Genomic DNA, 26,673 nt, shown 5'->3' with positions numbered 1-26,673 from the left:
ATCACATGGTTAATATGTAGAAGATTATCTACATATTACATGCACAAAATTATCTTCTCAACAAATCTTGCAGGTAAGACAGTAATAAGTCCTTTTTTGGGGGATATCAGCAAAGCTGGTTGAAATAGAACACAAAATGTGTGCCTTCTTTACAATAGAGAGAATCTAGTAACCTAATCAGACTATCACTATGAAAATGAAAAGAAAAATTATGAAAAAAACAACCCAGGAGATAAATTTTGTGCTACTGCTCATGAGATTTCAAAAATTGTATTAGTCTGCCAAAACTAGCCATCAACACAATTAGTTACTGAGACACAAACTCGGTTTTGCTGCCAGAACTAATAATTCACTTTTTCTTTGGCTACTGTTACACAGATACACTGATAAGCACATCCCAGGAGAAGAACTAGAATGTCCACTCTAAAAAGGCATTTCTAAAACCAAAAAGACCCAATTAATTTCATTTACCAGAGTTTTCTGTCAGATGTTACTTATCACTAACAACTAAACATGTTTCTAATATAGCTAAAAGCTTATGTCAACTTTATTTCTTTATAGACCAAGAACATAAAATCCCCAGAAGCAGAAAACTGTGATCTAGAATACAGAGCAGAAATGCTCAAGGCAAAACATCTACTGATATTTCTCACTTTTCAGTCTCTGAAAAAAGCATCTCATTCCCTTCTGCTCTATGAACCTCTCTGGTCACTGTCAGTCATGGAAGACAACCACAGGTACCAATGTTGCCAATGAAGCATCATTTAGACAAAATAGACTTACCACACTTAAATAGGGAGAGATATTTTCCTTATTCTCGTCTCCCACTCTTTTTTGATTCTTTTCACACACATGGCTTTCTAGGCATTCATTTATTAATGAACTCATAAATTATACCCAGCCAAAATAACTAGTCAGATTTTTTTGCAAATCAGAGACCAAAATGTCATCCCAAATCATTAGGGATCTCTTCCCAGTCTGAAAATAAGAAGGTTTCAAAGACAGGATGAAGCAATTATTTGCATTCTGTATTGTTCCACACATACAAGGATGACATATCAGCTCTCACAGCATCACCAGGTAGACTTCATTAATTCTGTCTCAGGTATTTTTTAGATGTTTAGCACCTGGGAAAATAGGTCTTTTTAAATGGGAACTGAGACTAAAAGGTTTCTGAGAGAATGAAAATCCCTAAGAAGTGTTTTAACACAAACCTCAGAATTCTCCTTCATGATACCCTGGGAGAAAAGCTGAATTTGTCACATTTGCAGCCCCTGCCAGTTCAACTTGAACAATTGAAAGTTTTCTTTCCAAGCCAGTCAACTAATTAACAAAGAAGCGTGAGTGGAATTTTCTGACAGAGATGAAAATCCTAGGCTCCATTAACAGGCTCTGTGACTTGAAGCACACACACTAACAGCACGCGGGACAACAATCAAATAGCATCTAAATGTATCTTTGAAAAACTTTACTTCTAATGTTTTTCCTTTAGTACCTGCTACGTATCTAGTTGTTTTCATTTATGGCATTCAATAATTACTTCTCTGAGTGACAGAAAACACTCACTGTTCCAAATCTTAAAAGAGCTCCTTGCCAGTCAGTGGTACTAACAACTCTGTGAAACAGGAGATAGAAGTAATCTTTCTGCTAGAATCCATTTAAAATTTCTGCTGGTTGATGTAGTGTATTGGCATATATTTAATCAACCTGCATGCAAGACTGGGAGAAGAAAAGGCAGATGTTTGATGGCATTAGCAGGTAGAAATAAAAAGGAACAGATTGACACGTTTGGATCTAGAGTATAAAAGCAAGTATCTTTTGTTCTCTAATACTTCATGAAGAATTTGTAAATTGTTTTTGAATAGGCAAATGACTCCCTGCAATCCTGTTTTCCTGACTCTCGAGAACAGCTTAAATTCTATGAGACAAACTGTGAAAATGAAGTGTAATGCAAATGTGTTGAGTCAAACATTCAAGATAAACATAGAACAAATATACTCCTGGAGTTATGCATACACATTGGTGTTTCTAAAGGTGTCCTTGAAGTCGAAAGTATATCCCTTCTGCTTTGGCAAAGCTTTCCCTAACTGGTTATTTTCTTGCATGGATACCGTATCACCATATCGGTTTAATACATAAGGAATGTGTGTCAATCCATTACTTAAAACCTAACTAATATATTTCAGTAAGCAGACTACTCCTGTAAAATACGGCTTCTTCACAGTCATTAATAACCAGCTCATTCCATATAATAGCTTTGTTCTTATTTTTTCTAATAAGTGACAAACCAGTTTTTCCCATATCCAATCTCTTGTCCTTAATTTAATTAACTGGAAGCAGTGACTAGCTTATCTTTAATAGTGCACGTTTGAGTGGAATCTACCAATGCTTCCTGTATTATTTTTCTGCCTACTTTTCCCCTGCCCTCATCATCCGGAACCAAGCCTACATGTTATTTTCCTTTGGCCTGCAGTTACAGAAAGCTATTATCTCTGTGGCACGGAAGGGCAAACAGAAATGACAGTGTGTCCTGACCCAGAAACATGTATCATGACTCACCACTGCACTTTCAACTTCCAATGTCTCATGTCTTCTAGAAAAGTATTTTCTGCCTGTGTATCTCCATAACTAATTAATTCTTAGCAGAGTGCTTACTAAGTAGATCAGAAAAGTGCTGTAGCTGCGGGCTGCATTTATGTTAATTGAGAGGTTTAGTTTCACACTAGTCAGCTTCTAACCTTTGTAACAGCAACATTTGAACAGAGAATCAATGTTCATCAGATATATTGCCAAAATACTTTCCCATGTCTGATACTTGATTTGAAAACATTAAGATACCATTCCCCTAAAAAGAAACAGCTTATTGAAATTTGATAGAACACATACCATTCTGAGATTAGAGCTCCTAGTAAATGGACTGAGTCACAAAAGCTCACAGAGATGCTGAGATACAGCCCAGGGGCTTGGCTGTTAGAGGCCAGAACTCAAAATTAGAGGTTTTTAGGCTGAACCACCATCTTTTCACTAAGATGCTGTATGGCACTGAGCGAGTGAAGATATCTGCTGTCTCCTTTGTTATTCATCTATTAAATGACTGTTGTAGCATGAATATTCTCGGCATGCACAAAGGAACATTCTGAAGACTCTAGATGGCAAAACTGTTTAAGCACATATTCAACTGGCAGGCTAGACAAAACAAGCTACATTTCAGAAGCTGTAAAGAAAATGAAAGCACAGAGATGAAATAAATTACTTGTTTAATTAAATTCTATTTGTGTAGCTTGAATTTCATGCAGTGTCAATGAATAATATATAGCAATGGAAAATAATTGAGTTTTGCTCACATACTTAGCAGACTTAACAAATGAAGTCTGAGTTCCCTAAAAAAAGACAACTGGGTTACACCATCACTTGCTGATACAGGTAGGAAGGGTAGAATGAATTATGAAGTAATATGAAGTCATGTTAAGCAGCCTTAAATGGAGAAGAAGTATAAATGAAACTACATAGGCATTTGGTAGTATATTAATTCATATAAGAGCAGGGAGGATCACATAATCAGGTATACACAAGTTTTAGAGAGAAAAAAATTGCAATACTTGATTAATCTTTTGTACTTTCAAGGTATGTTTTATTCCTCTAAGCACATAGCATTGAAATAATTTGGAGTTTTAATTCATATTTACTTCAGCTAAGCATCTTGGGAAAACACTACTGAAAAGTCTTTATTTAAAGTCTCCTAATGCCTCAGTTTTCATCCATTTAGAACTTGAATTCATTATATCTAATGTGAGTGAAGTAGAACTGAAGTGGAACAGCTTCCCCCTTATTTTCCCCAAGTTTTGATAGATATTTTGGCCTTCAACTCTTATAATCTGACCGTGAATGCAGAAGCAAGCTAGCCTGAGTTACGTGGGTTTTGCTTCTCAGTCTGCTTTATCTCCGTTTTGAAACCTGTTACCTCAGTAAGCCATAGCTCCTTGCATTTTTATATGCTTTGATATCTGCATGAATCTTGTATTAAAGTTGTGTTAGGATTGTTTGTATGCAAAGAAACAAGAGTGAGGAACAGATAAAACATTTAAATTTACTTTGTATAAAATAAGCACTGTAGTTCAAAGGCAACAGAATCTCACACACAGGAAGAGCAAAGAGTTCTAAGGCAGTATCACAGTTCAGTATGTATGCATAGCTAAGACCTGTGAATCAGGAAAGCAGTTTATGAACAACTGCAAATGAAGTACTGTCAGAGAAACATTCACAGCATCAAAACAAGCAAGCTCTGCACCATAGTGCTGTATGAGCAACCATAGCAAAGGAAACACCAATATGCCATGGGAGATTTCAGAGAATGAGTTGTATTTCTCTCTTTATACAATATAATGCTGTAAATTGTTTTATGCTAATGTGAATAAAGTAATTGTCTTCTGTTTTTCAGGGTGGGTTATTACTTTGGTTATAAATGAACTTCCACTTTTAATATTTTACTCTAGATAGTTCTGCATACCTTGAAGAACAACTACAGATGCTACAAAATGCTACAAAAGTCCTTGACTTCAAAAAACAGGTGTAGTTTGCTCAGCTGAAGAATCTGTTTTCATCAAGCAGCAAAGACAAAAACCTGCACATGTCATTATTATATTATCAGCAAAAAAAACCAACCCCAAAACACCCGGACAAGCATGAGATGGCATTTAGTATTCATAAGAAGGTACCAGCCTGATCTGGTATTATTAGATTGCCCTCTTACTATGTTAAAAGTAACTAATGGGTCAATTTTCTGTGTGTCTCACTATAGTGATACACGAAAGGCCTTTTGCCCTGAAGCTAAAATCAGTGATGGGCATAAACATCTTCTGAAGAAATTAAACCCCCTCTGCTTTAGGGGGTTCACTTATAATTCTGCTATCATGAGTTTGAGATTTCCCATCTCCCCTGTCCTGAATAATGTTCCTATCATTGATATCTAAAAGCATGCATTGAGATGGTAATTTATACGAGAGGATGCATTTGATGGTTTATAGTACCTGCACCCTTTGCAGTCACAAAGCAGTGCTAAAACCAGGCACATTATGATGGCTTTGCTCTCCCCAAAGCATGGTACAAATTCTGTATGGAGGGTCTTCTTTTGTCCAGTTCTCATCACTGAACTGCTGTTTGATAAGGCTGTGATCTTATGTTTCTACTGTTTTCCTTCGTAACTGTTAACACTGAAAGCTAAGGCAGAGATCAGAAAGTTTGGGAGAACAGCAACATAGGAGAAAATGTTTCTTTTAAAGGACATTACTGTGTCAGCAGGTATTCTATAATGTTACTGTAATGTGATCAGTTGCACCACACTCCTTTATACTAAGGTTCTTGGGTTTTCCTCAGCAATTTACTATGGAGAAAGGCTCTGGCTTCAAGCCAAGGAAACCTCATATACAAAAATTGTACTTACAACTACACCTGCAGCATCTCTCAAAATTATTCAGAAAAAAAAAAAAAAGAGTAACTGATAGTTAACAAACCAAATTAAGGTGCATGGCTCTTTCCAGTCAGAAATATTCTATGCACTGCCCATGACATACAATTGTTGAGTCCTCTGATACTCATATCAAGATCCACAGGGCTTGATTCGTAAGTGCATTTAATGTCTTGATTCCAGTGATTTCAATCACAGCTGAGTGCCACCGTATATTCCCGGATCTGGGCTACATACAGTTGTTGCATTACTATTTCCTAAGTAAGGAGTTACTAAAGACATTATTGCATTATCACCACAAAACAATGACATGGGGTGACATTCAGTGCCTGCTATAAGGTCTGATCTTTTAATGTTATGGGATTACCCTTTCACTTTTTAAGAGTTAAGCGGCAATTCTATTCCACAGGTTTCAGTATCTTCATCATTCTTACTGGCCCTAGCGCAGTACAGGTCTTTAATACCATCTACTATCTAACAGTGCACTCCTTTAAATCATTTGAGAGACAAGAATGCAACGAATCTCTTGGTACACAACACAGATCTGTAGTCAGGATGTTTTTTCCCTAATCTCACTGATCACACATACGGACCAACACAGCCCAAATCTGAAAACTTTGACACACTGAGATGTTAAAGCCATGGCTTTGGAACAGGTAGAGCCTGAGTGAAAAGGGCCTATAGATAGTTTAATGATGTGACCATATTTTGCACTGTCATTTTACTGACTGGCAATTCATGGGCAAGAATTTCCGAGTTTTGGTTTACACGCCATCAATGCTACTTTCAGCTGCTGTGAATCACCAAAGAAGGTGCATATGATTTCTGTGTCCTTCCTACCTGGAGTGTGCATTTTCTTCTGCAATTATAATAAGCTGAAGAAAGCAGAATTTTCACTGAAAAGTGCAACATGTACATTTTTATTCAACACACTATCTTCTGAGAACCTTCAGTTTTCATCCTGCTTAATAATCTAGAATTGTCTACTATGTAAAGCCAAAGTTTCACAGACCCTCAGGAGAATGCTAATGCATAAATGCACACTGCAAATTAATCAGAATGAAGAAGAGTAACTGCAAATTAAGGATTAAACAAGTAGTAACAAAGAAACAACCAGAAAGCTCAACAAATATTCACTGAATAATAATTCTCTATCATTTGTAATGAAATGCCATCTTACCAATCAGCTTTTTACTACAGAAGATTTTTAAGCATGCACCACCTACAAATTATCTCGTCTTCTAAACACTTGAATGCATAAATAAATAGCTGCAAAAGAGTGAGACATCTCAACAGCAGCTAATTTATTGTATGAATTCACTCATCTCATGATGAGTAATTCCTCAGTTAGAGTTCCATTTTAAAGGATCTATGGATTTTGTTAGTCTCAGTTAATCTTTCTTACATTAATATCATAAAATGGCTCTAATGGCCTACTTGAGAACAGTTTTGACTTTACTAGGATTTATGGAGGTAAATTTGAGATAAAAATTACCCTTTCCAAGCCAACACCAACAGATAAGCAAGCAGTTGTGGTCCATAACAGTAATCAATACTCTAGATCCTGATCTCCCTTATGTCAGCAATAATCCAATGCACTGAAGTAACTTCTAAGTTTCCATCCAGATAATACACTCAGGCATTTAACACTGAACATCTGTCCCACGGTTAAGGCTCCTCCAATATTTTTCCTTATATTATTTTCATCTTGAATGTAACTTACTAAAGTCATGCTCAACTGTATAGCAGAATAACTAGTCAGAGGACAGATTCTCCCACGAGCCTCTGGAGAGGGTGATATTCTTCCATAGAAACCTATTCAATCATCCATTTTCAAATGCTATGCACAGAGTCAACCTTTCTGACACCATCTAGTTATAACATTCACAGTTAAAACACGCTGTTATGGGTCAGAAAATATCCTCCTCAAGAAACATATGGGGTATAAACTGGTCATAATTGGTCTATTCTTTCATGAAGACTACTGAGAATGGTGAAATGAAAATGGACCTTGGCAGAAAAATCAAGCTTAAAAGGAAGTGAAAAGAAATAAAAAGTCATACTCTGAAGGGGGAAGACGTTAGAGCTATGGAGTTAAAAAAAGAAACCTCCCAAAACAGAACAAAACCACATAGCAACCTTTCTTCAGTATGGTTCCATTTAGTCCTCAGCTGTGACACATTTTTCTGTGTATCATATTAACTTGAGAGTCAGCCATAAGTTATTTTTATATGCACAAAAATATGTCTCAAAAATGATATGAATAATATTTCAGTAATACTTTGCAATCAACTAAGGACACCTCTAGCACTATAACATCCCTGAAAATACTAGCCAGACATTTCCTTTGTAAATTACCAGATCGCTGGTGGAAAGTGAGCAGGCGTGATAAATGAGCTGTAGTTTTCTAGATCGTGCTTTGTAACAGATGTATTTACACATTTCACAATCTACCGGTAGGGATGGTGTGTGTGACTGCCAAATGTTAGATGAAATGTTATCAAACAGAAGTCTTCCAACAAATTCCCATCATGTTGACTATTACAATCCTGCCACGTGTAATTTTTCATGTTCTCGATGAAGATTTTTTAAGCTATCGTTACTATTTTAATCCCTCTCTTACTCACCGATATATGAGAAGTACATGAACACAGAAATTACAGAATGCATAAACACTTGTGCCACTTACATTTTTTAAATACTTTATAGGCTTATTTAGTAATTAAACTAAAAACCTACATCAAAGACCAGAATCTCATCCCACTTCTATTTTACACTTCTCTTCAAAGGGCTCTCTTTCCCTTTCAGACAATAGCAGAGGATTTTGTCTTGCCTGAGCCAGCAGCTCTTTATCACAACATCTGATTTTCCTTAATCAGTTCCATGGTGAGAATCAGCCACTCCCATGCTGCTAACCCCCACTGCTACTGAGGGTCAGTGTGGCACAAGGCAGACATTTGAGAGAAACAGGAAAACATTCCTGGGGAAGCTGCCATTCCTCTCTGTTTTGCTGGAGAGGACCAGAGCCCATATCCTGCTTTGCATCTCCTGTACCACAAAAGTGGCATATTGGTGTACATGGGGGCAGATGTAGTGATGGCATGAAGAGACATACAGTTCCCACATTAGCACAACCTGAAGGCAGTACATACCTTGCCATATAACCTGGCTCCAGCACATACCAGCCGCAGCAAGCATTCAGTGCACCCTGCTCGAAGAACTGAAATAGGCAGGACACAACTCAAGGTATCTTACCTGTGTCCATGACAATGGTGGTGCTGTAATGCCACTGGAATAATGAACAACACGCTGGAACGAAACCCTGCCCATAGGGCACTCAAAATCTTAGTAAGATACAACAGTATTTATTTATTAAGTCTCATGGTTACTATTCTCTCATGGACGCATGGTAATATCAGCTGATAGGTCCAGACACAGAGTTTTGTCGTAGCACCTTCCGAACGGCAACCACGCAGACACAACCACAACCAACATTCAGCAGAACTCTTACAGATCATGCATCTTAAGTGATATGCCAGGCTCAGTGGCTTCACAAACATATAAACCACAAATACTAATGTGGCAGTACTACTATAATCATGCTCTTTCTTTATATGTTAATGTGTGTGCACACCTCCAAAAATACTTATGCTCATTTATCAGCATCTTAAGTATACAGGTCTCAGAAACAGTGTTTATAGTCAAGCAGATTATAATTGAGCAGGCTATGATCAGATTGGTTTCCTTACGTGTCTTTAAGGGGAGCTGAGCAGTTAGAAGGAAAAAAAGAACCAAAACCCTCACACCCCACAGATGAGTCTTACATTAAAAATGATTTCTCATTTGACTGCTTGTGATACATTTTCAGTATTTTTCTGAAAACTTCCAAGCTTCCATTTGCTAGCAAACATGTAACACTGAAACCAAAGCTTATATGTTAGATCTTTTCCTCAGAATAGATTTAGGAGATTTAAGTTGGTTTTAATTATGTTTGCATTTGACATCAGACTTGTTAGCTTCATGCTTCATGCACTTAGAAGACAATTTTCTGAGAGTGTAAAACCACATTTCTTCATAGTCTCTTCAACTTTCCCCAGAGAATTTGAAACTGAAGAAACATTTATTATAGAAATGCGTGGACAACTCTGGATCATGAAGTTCTGAATAATGGGGGCTTTGGAGACAACTTGCACACAAACTAAAAAAGCAGAATACATTTATAACTAGAAAACACATTTAAAATTCATTTTACATCTAAAAATGCATATATTTCAAAAATACCAAAATGAGGAAATAAATTTTGCTCCTACCTCTTCCAAAGCCCATAATGAATCAACCACAGGCTTGATCTTCTTCCTGTTATACAGATCTAGGAGTTTGTCCATCACACCCTTGATGAGACCACTTCGATTCTGTTTGAAAAGCAGATTCAACAGGGAAAATCCAGCAATGACTTTGTTCTCCTCATACAGCTTGATAGGATTTACTTTCTCAACCTGCCACCACTGGAAAGCAATAAACAACAGCAGGGTTAGAAAAACAGTTTCCAAGAAATGCACAGGGAAGTTCACAAGAAATCTGTCTGGGCAGATGTGATACGCGACTCATCCCTCAGATCTGAAGTAGCAGCCAAGAGAAGCCAGAAGGATTTTATTTAAGGAAAAGGCACAAAAGCTGACTGACAAGGAGGGAATAAAACAGACTTGTGTGGCACGAGATTAGGGTGCTTGAACAGTGAACAGATCTGGCTTTAGGAAGTGGATCTAAAAGTAAGGAATCTGGACCTCCCTTACTACTTCTGCTATCCTCCTGTTATCTCAAGAGAGCCATGCCAGCTTCCTAAATGTTTGCAAGCATCTCTTGACTACTACTCTTCTCTCAAATAGAGGAAACTATGCGCTGCTTATCAGCCTTCATTTACTTGTCACCCATTATTATGTTCGTGATATTTGAGCAAGCATAACAACTCACGTCATTTAGCACAAGAGCATCCTTGAGACTGAGATCCCACTTCTTAGCAAGTTTTATCTGAATGAGTCAATATCTGATTAAAATTTTCAGATCACTTTGGTGAGTTAATTTTGCAGTATAATTACAAGAAACTAGTTACACTTTCATATAGAATTTGATATGGTTTTTATTAACGTATTTTATTCATATTTATCCAGTCAATAAACCAATATTATCTGGAAAACATTTCAGTTGAAATTGATTTCATTGGGCCAACCTACCCTACAAATTCTATGCAACTGCAGATGTTTTATTAACAGTAAAAAAGGCTGCATAGTAAGGATTATCTTGTTTAGTTTATAATTGTATGACAGAAATAAAGATCATGCCACTGCATCCATTTAAAAAACGCAGGAGGCAAGGAAAAGCTATGGTCTTTGAGTTATCTTGTTTTTAACTACATTAAGACTTTTGAAGCCAGTTTCTCCTGGCAAGGGGTTGTTACTGGAAGCTGTAAATCAGCCCTTGGCAGAAATAACATACAACAGATCTTCAGTCAAGATTTCTCCTTCTGTTTTTCTTGTCTCAAGAAATCACTCTCAGTCCAGGTTAACTCATTTCTCACTAGCAGTTTATTTGATACATTTGTCCCTTCTCCAATCTCAGCGATTCCTGAGCAGATTTTTGTTGTTGTAGTAAGATGAAGAAAAACATTTAACATCTGAATTTTGGATTTGTTGGCATCATTAATAAGGAAACAAATGCAACATCTCTCTGATGTCACTTGACACTAACATGGAGAACTGCATTTCTGTATGGAAACTTGTGAAAAGCTGGAAATGACTGGACACTTAAGTCCCATCTTAAAAGATACATCTCCTTCGGCACCTCCTTTAATTCACTGCACTGTCCTGACAGTGTTTTCAAGTATGAGGAACCTATAGGGTACACTTATCCATAACCATGGATATGATATTTTGCCTGAACCGAATAAATAATGAAGTGGAACTTCTTCATCACATAAGAGATATATATCTGATAGTTAACAATTTAAATATGCATTGTACACAGATCCAGTTCCTGTCCAGGTGTCTCATCAGAAGAAAACATGTCAGATCACACCACAGACAGCAGTCTTTTTAGCAACATCAGATGTAGTAACTTAGTAGAGGTTAATGAGAATTATAAAGATGAAAATGCTACAGAAAACACTAAAGTTAGAGTAAAAAGAATCGCAGCACTGGCGCACTTACTGATTTTGCAAAACTGAAGAAGCTTTTGGTCTCCCCAGTAACCATGTTAGATGAACCTGTAAAAGATAAGTACATTCATACACAACTTACTACATGCTGACAAGAAGACCATTTATGTAAAATCATTTCCATGGTTCATATACAAGTAAAAAAAACCCAAACATTTTCCCAGGCTTAAAAGGGATTAGTAGACATCATTATACTTTGGAATAAATAACAAAGAGGCCAAGGTGACTGAACCCTACAAGTTTGTAGGTATTCTGAGATGACAAAAATAATCTATCATCCAAAACCAGGAACAAGTTAAATGTGACTAAGTCTCTTGACACCAAAGCTCTTCTATGTCTACTTCTCTGCAGCTAAATGCCATTTGTCTCTGGCAGACTATTATTTAGCAGCAATCATCAGGCACTTGTCCTTTCTCTGTATCTACAGATACATTTATCTGACCACTACATGTGTGAACATACACATGTTGTACACTACAACATGTTTGCAAATGTAATGACAATTCACTGACAGGGACTTCATTACGAAAACACTAATGGGTTGGCTTGTACAGCCCAAGCAGATACCCAAGTGGCAATGGGTTTGTTATTGCCACCCTGCCAGCTAGATGAAAGCCCAAGGAAGTAGTCATGCTCATTCATAATGCCACTGCACCTTCCACTTCCATACAGATATATTTTTCATTTCAAAAGCTTAGCAATCCCTTCAGCTGTCCTCCTACAAAAGCTTGGCCTGTTTTATCAACACATAACATGGCAACCTGGCAGAACTGCAGGGAAGACACATTTGCTCGGTATGTAGAGCAGTCCATGGACATAGATGGATATTTGTGAACAGAAGCCTAAGCTTCAATTGCTCAGTGATGTCAAGTAAATCTGACAGCATTCCTCCTGAAATCTTCCTCCAGTCATCCCTCCCACAAGAACAATATTACAGTTTCCTTGGCCACACTATGACTCCTATGGTGTGTAGAATGAGAGATCCAAGCTTTCTCCTACACTTCTCCTGTATTACCCAATGGTGTTTAACGATCTGAAACACATATTCAGTTTTATTTTGGATTTTTTATTAATTTAAAAGTTTCTCTGTATTACCTATTTTTTCTGAATAATTTAGTCCACACTCAACTTCACCAAGTTCCTTGATCGGAAATGGTCAAATTGAGAAAGCATAACATGGTGGCCTCAGTTCTGGAAGGAGTGGCATGGATGATTTTAAGGGATTTTAAGCTTTGCAAAGCTTTAGGTTTGAAATACATACTTGGCTTTTTCCACTCACCATATAAAATGTAAGTCCCAAGCGGTTTGAGAAGACTGAGGCCTTTCCCAGTGTTTTCTCCACAAAGACAGTCCAAAACAATATCTACTCCATCAGCCGAGATTCTAGAAAGCATGGAAGAAATCTCAGTTGGCAATTAGATCCACAGGACTGGTCAGCCAGGATGACACAGGCTGATTGTTAAGATAATACTAACATTTTCAAGGTACTTTAGAAAGAACTCTATGGCTGAGGCTTTGACTACATGAAAACTGTCTTGTCGTCAAAAGATAAATTAATTCAGTGCCGGAATGAAGTGAGTTTGTTGGACTAGCCAACCCACACCTTTCAGGCTTCGAAAAGTGGAAAACCATCTTATTTCCCCTTTTTGAGGGCTTTCAGTAAAATTATGTATCAAAACATAGGTGATAGATGTAAAGTTCTCAAGTGAATGTAAATGTCAGAAAATGTCTCTTTTTTTTTTAGTCAATGAATATCATAAAGAAAAAAGACATTTCTTTTATTCACATCTTATACTCCTTTTCTGAATTCATAACGAAACAGATCTTCTTATCTTAGTTCTTCTCTGATAAAATGAGGTCCTTGTATAATTATTTAAAAAGCCTTCTGCTTCCAACTTTGTATCAACTAGACATCAGAAAAGAGTTAAATCAAGCATAAAGAGAAGTCATCAAGAACCAGAAGCCCAGCCCTAAGGATGCAATCACGTCATATTAGAGAAAGAAGAAAGTATTTACACTATTTCAGTAGCTTGCACATTTAAAATTTTCCAGTAAATAGCTTTGTGAATGCTTTCTGCTGCAGTATAACTGAATTAGAAGTCACAAAGAGAGAAAGCTTTATGGCTTGTAATCTTTCCATTTCCTCACAAAACAAAGGTGATGCTCAGGCATCCACTGGTTACAAACATGAGCAAAATCAGACAACTTCACTTTTTGGTACTGCTGCCACATATGGGGTTATAAATTGCTTATATTTAGGCCACTGGATGAGCTTTCACTGTAAATAAATAATGACTTCGCAACTAAACAGCTTTCAGTGGCTTCTATGGTTGAACTGATTCCACATTGGCTGTGAATGTGGAAATGTTCCTATCACCTCTGGGTGGTTTTTTTTTTGTTTGTTCATTTTGTTTCGAGTTTTGGGGAGGGGACTGCTCTGCTGCCTCACCAGGGGTAAGGACTAAGGTTGGTGCTGAAAGCTGATTAATTTTGTCAAGTGTTCTTTGTTGCTGAGTTAATGCTTCAAAGCAGGGGTTGCCATAATTTAGTCTTCATCTCACTACAGCAATTTTCCAGGGGCTGGAAAACACTTATTTATGTACACTTCCCCAAGAGAAAGGCTATCGAAGGGCTGAAGAAATGTGCTGCAATTGTGAGCTGTAAAGAAGCGGTAGGGGTGTCATCTGCTAGACGAGTTCTATCTTTTTTTTTGGTGAAACTTCCCATATGGAAAAAAATTTCTTTTGATATAAAACATCTTTTGTTATGGACCATTTCAAATGTTTTCATAAGCCCTTGGGAGTGGTCCAGAAACAGTTGCAAGACGTCCTTCTTCCTCCAACACCAGTCTGGATTGCCAACAGCCCAGGCAAAAGTCTGCTATGCACTGAAGGCTCTCTAAGGGCTAGTGACCCTCATGCTTCTGAGACTTCTGAGACCTGAGACTCTGCACGTCACTCTGAGGAATGTGTAAGTTTGACAGGAAGCCTGTCAACTGTACTATGTTGGCATGCCCCTTTGAGAAATTTCTTGCTTTATGCTCAGCTACATAATCTAGTATTTTGACAGATACAAGATGAAGAGAAAACATTACTCTTATCTGACAAGTAAAATAAAAAAGACATTTCTTACTAAGATTTTTTTATAAATTCTAAATTTTTGCCACCTGTATCAACATCCATATCCAAAAACAGCTAGAAAAATTGTAAAAAAAAGCATTTGAAAGCATACAAACAGAAACACGTGATGACTTCAACAGAAACACATGATGGCTTCAATAGAAACACATGATGGCTTCAAAAGGCAACAGGATGATTCTAATCTGAATGCAAACAAACAAAATCTAAGGATTTGAAGTTAAAACAGGCATCATGTGCTCTGATATCAATCCCTGGCAGAGGATAAAAGCCTGGACAGATAGAAACACACCAGAGAACTCCAAAACCTGGATAACTTACAGATCCACTGAAAATATCTTACTCTGTGCATTACAGTGGGCTACCACATACGCAGATAACTGTAAAGTACTTCCTTAAGATCTTTATTCTTTTTCACTTAATTTACTTTGCTTTCAACAGCTGTGCAAGAATGAACATGGACTAACAAAGCTTACATTGTTTATAAAGATATAGGGAGATGCTTACTTTCTTGGCCCTTAGAGTGGACAGAAGGAATATATGGAATATATTCCCAAACTCACAAATGTAATCTTTTCCCATAAGTATGACCAGCCTCGTGTCCCTCACAGTACTATACAACCCTTACTCAGGAAAAGAAGAGGTTACCTTTTTACTTCTTGAACATAATCCGCATTTCTGTCAAACAGGTGAGTTACTGAGTCTTTGATTGCTTCATGTTTGAAAGATGAAGCTGTTCCGAAAACAGTGACATTGGGAACAGTTGAACATAGCTGAGCAACAGCTTGACCCTGCAAACATATCCTTATGTTAATTCACTGACATGGAAACTGGTTGACAGACTTCGTAGCAGCAATGCACTTATGACACAGCAAAATCCAAGACATGTGCAAGGACTTCCCAAACCAATTTCTTGAAAGTGCAATGCAGTTCAGCCACAAGAAAAATACATTTTTAAACCAAAAGGTTATGTTGAAGACAAAGCAACTGCTGGGATAAAAGTAATTTAATGTATCAAAAAATGGAGTGGAGAAGAGTTCTTGATCTTTTAACAAAGGCAGTGTAATTTAAGCAAAATGGCATTAATCTACAAGGACAACCAAAAATTACTTACAGAGTGCTAGAGAAATGTTTCTCATTTGCTGTTTGTACCCTATGTGCATCTCCCCCTGAGTCCCTTAGGTAATGTCTGCTCTGGGGTAAATGAATACAGAATGCAAGCAGCAAATGAGTCAAAATGGCCTAGAGCATTTATAGGAAAATCATTTTCTTAGTGCATCCCTCCCGCATGTGGGCAGAAATCCTGTGAAGTCAATCAGATGCTATGTCGGTGTTTAGGCAGGACTTGGAGCATTAGAGAATTTGTGCCTTCAAATGTCTGTACTTCTACTTTCCGGTATCAATCCCTGGCAAAGGATAAAAGCCCAGAGAGGTTTACTTTCTGGCTTTAGGTCCCAGAAGGCTTTAACTTCTCTAAGTTTTAACCTCTAATTTCATGAGGCTGAGAGAAGAAGAGAAGCACTGCATAAATATTGAGCCACCCAGATTTCAAAAAAATCCTAACAGGTCGTCCTTTTACAACCCTGGGTTTTATTTTACTCTTAACACACTAAGAACTGGAAGACAGGCATTTGGTAGTCACATTCTGCCTCCTGTTCTAACCACATTATTCCACTGGAGCTAGCACAGTTACATGGATATGCCCAGAAGCCAGATATGGCACTATCATTCTAAAAATGCCTGACATTCAGCAGATTCTTACTTACATTTACAGCCAAAAGATTGCCATTTGTAAACTGTATGCCTGACCAGTATGATCATCCATGAATAGACACATTTCTGTTCATGTCAACCAGAAATCCTTATTATCAGCATGTAAATACCAGCAATAAGTGCTTGGGTTTTATTTACATAATAATTACATAACCCTGCATACCCTGGGGGCTCTGACATCCTCACATGTAATGCTGAATATAATTGGCAGTGACAATCCTCTGAGCTGAACATGGCAAGAGAGGACATTATTATTTATATACGGTGGCATCCAGGAGTGTCAGATTGGTTTCCTACTGGATAGTCAGCAAACAACTACACAGCAAGTATGTGATCCTTTGGACAGGTATCAACAGACGTGGAAAGGACAGCAGGAGAAGGGATGCATTCTCATTCTTACTTTACAGATGAGGAATGGACTAGTACAGCAAATTGAACAACCTGGCCAACAGCTCAGAGAAACTTATAACAGGACCCAGGTATGCAACCTGATTCATAGCATGGTAATCCAATACCAAACACAAGTGACCTTTTCTGTTTAAAATCCTCCAACATTTTCTTGCGTTGGCATCCCTAATCTCTTAGAATTCACAGGAAACTCTATTCCTGAGGGGCCTCATCTCCCAAGATGTAATGTCTTCAGTGAGCAGCAAGCATTTCACTCTTCTCACACTTCATTTCTCTGTTACTTACTGTCTCATTCTGAAGCCCAGGTTTTAGCCTCCGCAAATATTGTGACATAAAATCACAATAAAAAAAAAGTAATCTGGATTTTGTATCTCTCCTTTTCTCAGTCATTTTCACTAACAATCCTCTTTTCTCACTTACTATGTCTCCCAGAAAGCCATCACCATCACCAACAGTGATATAGGTAAGTCAGGATGTTATAATGTATGCTAGTGGAATTCTGACATTATTGATCTATTCTCTAATTAGTTTTCTGCATTTTCAATCTAACTTGGGAAGATGAGAATGGGAACACTGAATATTTAAAAGGTCAAATATTGGAGTAGAAAACACTTTGATTTTTATCCTGCAGAAGACGATTAACATTTAATAAACTGACAGTCAGGTGAATAGGAGAAATGCACAAAAACCCCAGGATGCACCTAACCTATTTTCCTCCTAACTCGAATTTGTTAGTACACCCCTTGCTCCCACCACAGAGATAAGATTATCTAAAATCCCAGATTAGAATTCTTCCCAGCTTTCTGTAGATATTTAAAGCCTAAAACTGACTCATATGACCAGTACTTTTATAATTGGATGAAAAACATCGCTGAAGTATTTCGAGGCTATTCCACAAAACATTCTTCAACAGCTTTCTGAAGATCTTAATTTGACATTGATTCGTACTTATTTTTGTGCAAAGTATTCTTAGGATTTGTATCTCAGAAATCTGGGCATAAAGGCTCATATTGGACATTTTATGCTTTCCGCATTAAAATAGGGGAACTGAACTCAACCTATGAACCCAAACATTTCACTAATTTCTGTGGAATTCGGCTAAGCTTCAAAAGAGTACTGTGGCTACACAAGTCACACTTAAATCTCTTTTCTAATCCCTCAAATCATTTAGCTATCTCTGGATTAGCAGCTACTGTTTAGAGGGCTATACATTCTAATTGCAAGTATGTGAGGCCCCAGTGTTCAGAATGGCCATAGTTCACAAATGAAGTATGCACAAAGAGGGTTGCAGCTAGAAGGAAGAATGTCCTTTTTCCAAGGGTGGTGGAGGGGCAGGCAAGGTATCCATGCCGGTTCCTGTCCCCAGCACACTCACTCATCAGCCAGCACCCTTTGGTCACAGGGGCACACAAGCCTTGTCCTGTCTTTTGGTTTCCAAAGCCCTTCCCCTCCTAAAATCTGCTTTGTGGCAGACACAGAAAAGAGGGCTTTTGCCTTCTCCCTGCCCAGAGAAAACCATATCATCAAGCTACCAGCTTTCACTGTGGAGACCACACAGATATAGAAGCAAGCACCATGTTATCAGAAATAGCACCTGAACTCTGAAATCAGAAAGTGTAGGAACTCTGAAAGCATTCTTCATGCTTTGAAAAATGAATACTCTTCTCCCATCCAATTTTCATGTAGGATGCAAATTTCTACATGTACATACTGACTGGATTCTTGCTTTGTGAACCTTAGAAAATAAGTAAGTAGCAAAAAATAATTCTCACTTGGACAATTAATTTTACGTTTAGAAGCATTTAGCAGTCTTGAAAAAAATTATTAATTGCTTCACTGAAGGAACAGATATGGTTACAAAATATTCCCTTAAAATTGAATTAATTTCTTTTAAAATATGCATAATTTATATACTACTTATAATGCAGAACTCTACATGGTGAGACTTCAAAGAAATGAACGACTTGGATTTAAGTGTTCTGCGGAAACGAAGCACATCTCCTAATACTGGATTTGGCATAGAAGTCTTGTGTCTCTTCAGCTTCAAAGTCTGTTTGATGGATTCCTTTTCAAGGTGTCCTGGCAATTTATAAAACCAGTGTGACGAACCTAATCTACACATATTATTATTACAGAATTTATTATAAATGGATATCCTTACGTTAGTTTTAGATCCAGTAAAAAGATTGAGATTCCTTTACAGTCCTTTGCTTTAAAACCAAACTTTAAACCTGCAGGACTGGAAACTTCTCCTACTGAGATAATCACATAAAAGAACAAAAAGGTAGATTCTTAAGAAGTAAAACTGTAATAGCTGTTCTGTCCATTTAAATAATTTCAAAATATTAAAAGAATGTCATTGACATTTAAAAGTCAACGTAGAAAGCATGAAAATAAGAAAACTTCCTAATCTAATTATCTTAATAATACTGAATTAATGCTGGATGAAATAGAAATAAAGGAGTGGACCTCTGAAAGGTACCTGACCTAATGGCACCAGCCAGACCTCAGCCTGATGTGCAAACTGTGCACTGAATTACAGTAGTTAAACATCCGTATACTTTCAGTAAAGTATCTTTTGTGCTGTTATATAAACTGAGGCCAGCTTTATAGCAAGAGAGAACAAACCATCTAAAAGACACCACCCTGCAGAAATACATCTATTAGAACCAGCCAGAAATTATCACTTCTATGATATATTTTGCAGCCCAAAAAATGTTACAGCATTTAAAAAAAAAATTATTCAGACTTAATCTTGTGCAAGAAACTGGTCTGGAACTGAGCATGAGGAGAATTTACATTTCCAGAATGCTTGGATGCAACATAACCATATCTGAGGGTGGTACAAAATACACAAGTATAGTAAGAAAATCGCAAGAGAAGACATCTACTGATCTCCTGGCATCAAGGAAAACTTTAATCTGGTGTCAGAAGTCAGATTTACAACATTCCATCTCCTGAAGGTGTCGTTTTTCCAATTACAGCCAAGGAAATTGGAAACCAAACGCTAAGGCGAACACTGCAGAGTGAATAAACTGAAACGTGACTCTTGAACAAGCCTAAGGCAGCACTTGCTACACTCAGTGCACCACAAGTAAGTTTTGGAGTAGAAGGAGGGGAAAGAGAGTCACCATCAGATAATGACCCCTTTTACCCTCAGAATCTCTTATGTTCTACAACAATTAGCAGGGTCTGGGTTTCTTCTTACTCCCTTATACAAAACCATGCAGCTGAGGTGCATCCCAAACCCAGTGCTGAACCTCCACCAGGTGTAAATCCGCTTCAGTTTAGTGGAGATACAACACATCCCAGCCATGATCCTTGTCCAGAAGGTATAAACTCTGTCTGAAAAGGTAAAACAGACAAGGAAGAGTTAAGCACTGCCTGTCTGTGACCTGACCCAGCCAGTGATTCAGAGAAAGGACACATGTCCTCTGGGGAACACAGGTCTTCAGAGGCAACAAGAAAGGCCTTCAGAGCCTGCAGCCTGCTTTGGTCAGGGAAATTGGTTTTTGTGTATGACTGGCAGGCTTTTGAGTTTGATTAACACATCATGCTCTGAGGTAGTGTCTCGAAATAGACTCAGACATGGCACCGGGACTCTCCTGAGCTGCTGAGAGAGCATATCCATTGCTTCAGAGGCATTCAGCGGTGCAGGGAGCCTCAGTGTTGAGATACCCTGTCTGGCTTTAGGTGAGATAGCTTGGTTACTTAAAGCAGCCTAGACATGGTTAGAGAGAGCTCTGTGTGAGCTGATTTATTCCCTTCCTTGCGGCTGGAGATGAAATAAGAGGAAAGCACTTCATCAGATGCTATGAACTGCAAATATGAAAATAGCAGGTGAAGTCCTGAGAGGTACTGGGTAAAGACTGCAGCAAAGCAGAAAGCACTAATGCCAGTGTACAGTGTGCTGGCTAGTGTCATCAGAAGAGAGGACTAAATTCTAACTATTCACATTCAAGAAGGACTGACTCAAATACCAGAGTGCTATTTAATGTGCTCCTACCTGCTAGGTGCAGACAGACCTAATACAATCTGCTCATACAATGTTTAAAAGCATCAGGGATGCTGTGATTCCTGTATGAAAAGGCTCTGGCTTTCATGCTAGCTTACTTCTGTTTTACTCCCAACCACGTATCTGCCTGAACCAGTGTCTGTAGGATGACCAAGGAAACAGACATCTGACCTTTCAAAAGAAGAGTATGAACAAACAAATTTACTTTCAGCCTGAAAAATACAGGCTAATAAAAGAGATTTGATTCTGAGCTTGTTCTAGCCATAAACACATACACAGCCTTACCAGAAACGTTTGAAAGAAGCGCCGCAAGAGCAAAGTATAGCTGATTTTAACTAATAGCACCATAAAGACACATTAACTGCCCACAAATAAAGTCTGGACATTGAGAAAGAGTTCTCACAGAGCAAGAAAGAGCAGAGACGATCTGAAGGGATAAACATACGGGTTTTTTTTTAAGGAGAAATTTGATAATTCTCTTGAAAGGGTTCCTATATGCTGCCTGTGACAGCGGGTGACTAGATTTATTAAGAAGTACCAGATTTTTGTCAGATAAAATATCACCACTTCAGAGATTCAGTTTGGAACACGTCCTCAAATATTTGCAATTTATGCAGGGGAAACACAATAAAAAAGAATGTTCCTGCCAAGCAGTAACCAGTCCTGCCAGGATGACCTAAATCTGTTGCCAAGTCAGATTTACCCTTCAAATTCACACCTGAGAACTGCATCTGTAACTTACTCTGCTTGCACTTCCTTGGCTGCTAAGCCTGAAAGGGAAGGTCAAGTCACAGCTTCAGCAGAGTAATTGATGCTTCTGCATTAAAGCAGCTTAATTTTAGCATCTGTGAGATCAAAATGCTAAAGAACTGGCTAATAATTCTGCCTTGCATCAGAGGGATTATGTGATGAAATTGAAGCATTTACACAACCTTGGTAAATGACCAAAGTTTTGTGCTCTAAATATTCAGAATAGGAAGTACATAAAGAGAAAACAAATAAGCAAATGAGCATAATGGCTGTCTTTCACAAATCAAAATCCCTGAAAGAATTAATTTTCCAGGTAGATATCAGAGATAGAGACTAGATTTGTTAAATCCAGAAAAGAAGAGCCTAAAGATTCTTTCTGCTTTGTTTTTTTTTTGTTGTTGTTGTTTGGGGTTTTGGGTCTTTTGGTTGTTTGCGGTTTTTTTGATACCACAATCCTGTATTTATACTAATTCAATAACTAATCCAGGATACAGTTTACAAGTTTACATTAAAAACTTTAAGAACAACTTTATAATCTCATACAAGCCTCTGCTGTGACCTTCACTGAATGTACTGATTTAAAACATTTTAAATAACTAATTGCTTCATAGAGCAGATCAGTGCCAGCGGGGTGCACGTTACTGCTCAGTCTTCTCAGTGTATTTTCTTCAGTTGCCGCTTTGCTTCATTTGAAAAGAAAGACCTAGGAGTATATTGTGAAGGGAGTTACTCCACAATTTACAGTCATTTCAAACACTAATTGCAGGGTTTCACAGTGAAGATAGGCCAATGTATGTGCTACAGTAAGTCATATGTTTTTGCAAAAATCGTATTTCTAAGCATTAATTTCTATGTATGTATAATAGGAAGTGTCTGAAGTTCAGCATTAGCTGACTTTCTCCATATTTTAGGTATCAGTTCAGAAGAACATTTCTGTACCGTTAAGTATTTAAACTCTATCTGTATTACATAATTATATCTTTTGTTAATTATCAAACTGCCCTGCATCTCCATGTAATGGATTAAAGAGATCTGTTAAGCACTCTGCCAAGTAGAAGGAGTGCATGACAACTACCATCCTTGTACGATCCTGGTCAGTAGCAGCTCAAGAAATAACAACAGAATGCTTTGCAAGGTATTAACGTCTTGTCAAAATCTGACTGAACCATGCAATGCAACTGTGAGCCTGCACCTTGCTTTCCTAGAAGGCCCCTAGAATTTCTCCATCCTACTTCACAAGTCAGTCTTTATTAACTGCCCCTGTCTCAAGAGGGAAAGAGAGACATGAAAACCAAACAGACCTCCAAAGCAGCCCCCTTTCCAAACAATCCAAATCAACAAGGAAGCCCTAACAAACAAAAGCAAATACAATCTCTCTTTTCAAACCCCCTTCTAAGCACTGAAGCTAGTCCTCCTCTTCAGATGGAAGGCTACAATATACCAACAGTGCCAGAAAGAAGAGTCTATGAGCATCCACCTCCTGGTTCAGAGAGACAAGGTGCTTCCCTACAGCCAGCCACATTTCCTACCATGAAGAGGGAAGACTACATGATGCCCTGACCTTTCAGCTGAGTGGTTCTCATTTGGTTTACAGAGCCAGATTCAAGTTTCTGTAAGAGAGACAGATACGTAAAACTTTTATCAAGATAAGTTATTTTGGTACATTTCCTTCTTCTCTATGTCATTTTCTGATGTCCCCTGGAACTTCTCTGTAAGTAAGCAAACTGACTTATCTAAAGCATCCTGTCAGACATTAAGGATTACCATCACATGCTAACCATACCCCAGGCACAGATGGGAAGACAACTGTTACTTCAGTACTAAAAATACTTAAAACAAAAAATAAAGCCAGAAAAATAAACCGAGGCAAGACGTAAGTAAAGGTCCTAGAGAATTTTCCCTGACCTACTGAAAAAGCTGCAGGATCTTCCTGAAGAGGAGAATGAGCCAGGACAAAGAACCTCACAAACACTTTTGAAGCAACAAGTTCTTTTTCATAAACTGCCTGAAGCAGCTAAAATAATGATCTTGCATAATGAGAAAGGAACAGTTACAAACTTCTAGTCCCACAGCAAGCCTATCGTTTCTTGAAAGTGTTCTGGAATTTCTATGACATTTAGAAACAAACTGGACAGGTTTCCCACTTGCTGAAAGTAGGAATGGGCCTTCAATCTACTAAAAGCAATAGCACAAAAACTACCTCTTCCCATAGAAATTTCAGTGCCAGTTTTCTGTTTTATTAACTAAGAACTTTGTGAGAGTGAATTGTTCAGCTGAGGCTGTTAGATTTTTCAAAGGATTAGCAGACAGATTATTAGACAGGTTTAAAGAGCAACACAGACCCCTCTGAAATCTTTATGTCTCGTTAGCAGAAAGGAAAGCATTCCATGCATCTCCAGAGTGATATTTTACATGTTAGACCTGTCAAGCAATGGGCAAAGTTTTTCCTTCCCAATTCTAGCTATACATGCTCTTCCCTTAAAAGGAACAACAGCCTGCATGAGGCACTCTCCACCATGGCATCCTGAGGCGAGCCAGCCCTGTCTCCCTTTGATGGATTGTACACAGACCTTTATCAGATATTGGCCAACTTGGCTGTTCTTCCTGTACTTTTCCCTTGGAAACTCTGTTTTATTTAGCTATTTAGCATGTGATGGATCTGGTTTCTCCTTGTTCTCCTGGCAGCCACGCAGGACCCATCCTTCATCCTTCTGCATCTTCTTTTAGAGAATATCCACAAGCAGTCACAGCAGAGGACCAGTCAAAAACTGTTCATTAAGCATCTGTGATAGAAGAGAGGAAGCCAGCTGCTCCTTACAGACACAGCCCAGCACAGAGGCTGAGCACTAGCGAAGACACCTACATGAGAGTTGGTAGAGCATTAACAGCACTCAGGGAAGAGAAGGAAGAAATAACAGAGGTGGCTATGTTAGAAGGAGGAAGAGAGAAAGAAATAAAGACATTTAGCAAGGACACTTTATCTCAATAAGGAGGAGTTCATTTTCTGTGGATACATGCATATATATATATCTACAAAACAGCCAAAAGCAAGGATTGTGTGGCCTCTTGTTTCAACAGTCCTAAATTCCACATAAGAAGATTTAATATTAAAGAACGATAGTCAGCCATAATGCTCTAGGTTGTACTGTGCCAAAGCATAATACGATTATAAATTCCATTCATTTACAGAAGTATTCCAAGAGGACCATTTACTGCAAGTAGGATTACTGTTAGCTAAAAATACTTTGTACAGGGAACTCATGAATTTATTCCTTTGATTACAGCCTTCTTTTACATGAGAACCTGAAAAAGGTCTAAGGGCATACAAGTAGGGATACGGTGTTTGGGCTGCTCACCAGACCTCAACAGACAACAGAATATTAATGCAGCGTAAATAAGGCATAACAGGAAAAGAGAAGAGGTATTGCAGTTTGGAAGGCTGAGATCTGATAGTGTTCTCAGGTTGTGAAAGCTGCTTTATGGAAAAGCACTGCATAATTTCAAACAAACTCCCCTGACAGTATCTTGATAGTCTGCACAAGCTTAAGTACTTTTCAAAGGAGAGAGATTTTAGTAAAAGATAGTTCGATGAACTGGTAACACAAAATGCTGACTTCTTATTTCATTGCATGGCCAGGCATTCCACCAAACTCATCCTACTATTTCTTTGCCCACGTAACACAGCAATCCCTTACTAATGATCCAAACTATGACATGTAGCAGCCACCACTGACGAGATTCAGCGTCTGTATATTTTTTGTATATTGATTGCCACAATGCTGCTTCTCACTGCTTTCCATCCTTCTACAACAAAGGGGAAGAACTTCACACAAAAAGCATCTCTCTCACACACACAGCATTTGCAGGAGTATTCCAAGAGGGTCATTTACTGCAAAGAGGATAATGGTTACCTACAACTACTGTGTTCAGGACATTGACTTATTTATTCCTTTCACTATTGCATTCATTACTTCTTCATTCCTTTCAGCCTTCTTTTACACAGGAGTACAAGGTGCTTCATAAAGGTTCAGGAGTGAGATGTTTGGGACAGCACTTGCTCCTTGATCTTTGACAACCAGTCAGGGGGTTTGGGAGGGGTTTTGGGGTAAAATTTACTGTCATAACACTTTTATTTCACCCAAAGCTCCTGCCAACCATTTGCATCAGTGTTTTGAAGGGAAAACAGATGTAGTTTCACTGCAATCCCTCCCACAGGGAAGTCTGATCTCGAATCAAACTATAGGGCCTGGCTCATTTCAGAAATGCATCAGACTTTCCAGTTACTTGGTGACAGAAAAGTAAGAAAAGTTCCAACTTACCACTCCACCCCCTGCAGAGTGGACCAGCACAGACATGCCTTCTCTTAGGTTAGCAACTTCAAAGAGCATCATGTAGGCAGTTACAAAGTTCATGGGAAACGCAGCAGCTTCAGAAAAGCTCATGTCATCTGGGATCTTGTAGACAAATTCGACTGGGGTACAAACTACTTCAGCCCATGCACTGTAGTTTATGAAAGCCATGACTCGGTCTCCAATCTACAAACAAGGAAGAAAAGGTTGAGGATATGGCTGCGAGTGAGACTGTAGAGAGCAGCTTGTGAGATCTGCAACTCTCCTGCTCAAGTTGTGGGTCACTGACTGTGAAGTTAATAGTGCTCCCCATCTTTGCAAAACAGCAGTTAAGCTCAGCTCTGGGTTTTTACCAAGTTTTAATTGTATTTATTTAAAAGTCTGGATTTAACAAAAATATCCAAATAAAGCCACCTCGTCTTTTCCTACACTGCTTCTATGAGCAGACTTTCATCATCACAAACACAGATTATCTTTTTCTAGCAGAGACCCTAAATAACAAATGGGGCTGTAAACAATGAAAAGAGCATTCTTACTAATAACCAGGAAATTTGCTTACAGAAAAA

At 38.2% G+C, this 26,673-nt stretch overlaps 1 protein-coding gene across 1 annotated transcript in view; it reads right to left on the bottom strand.

Moving 5' to 3' along the window:
- VAT1L (vesicle amine transport 1 like) overlaps positions 1–26,673 on the bottom strand; it is a 65,114-nt gene that overhangs the window by 26,337 nt on the left and 12,104 nt on the right. The window contains exons 3-7 of the mRNA XM_062618282.1: positions 26,078–26,293; positions 15,461–15,603; positions 12,955–13,058; positions 11,668–11,723; positions 9,775–9,969 (exon numbers count right to left, since the gene is read on the bottom strand). Coding sequence (XP_062474266.1) covers positions 9,775–9,969; positions 11,668–11,723; positions 12,955–13,058; positions 15,461–15,603; positions 26,078–26,293 — 714 coding nt within the window. The remainder of the gene's footprint in view (positions 1–9,774; positions 9,970–11,667; positions 11,724–12,954; positions 13,059–15,460; positions 15,604–26,077; positions 26,294–26,673) is intronic.

Source organism: Pezoporus occidentalis, unplaced genomic scaffold (assembly GCF_034315485.1).
Source record: "Pezoporus occidentalis ecotype Australia unplaced genomic scaffold, CSIRO_AGI_Poc_V1 ctg20, whole genome shotgun sequence".
Lineage (NCBI taxonomy): Eukaryota > Metazoa > Chordata > Aves > Psittaciformes > Psittacidae > Pezoporus > Pezoporus occidentalis.
This window is presented reverse-complemented; position numbering and strand designations above follow the sequence as displayed.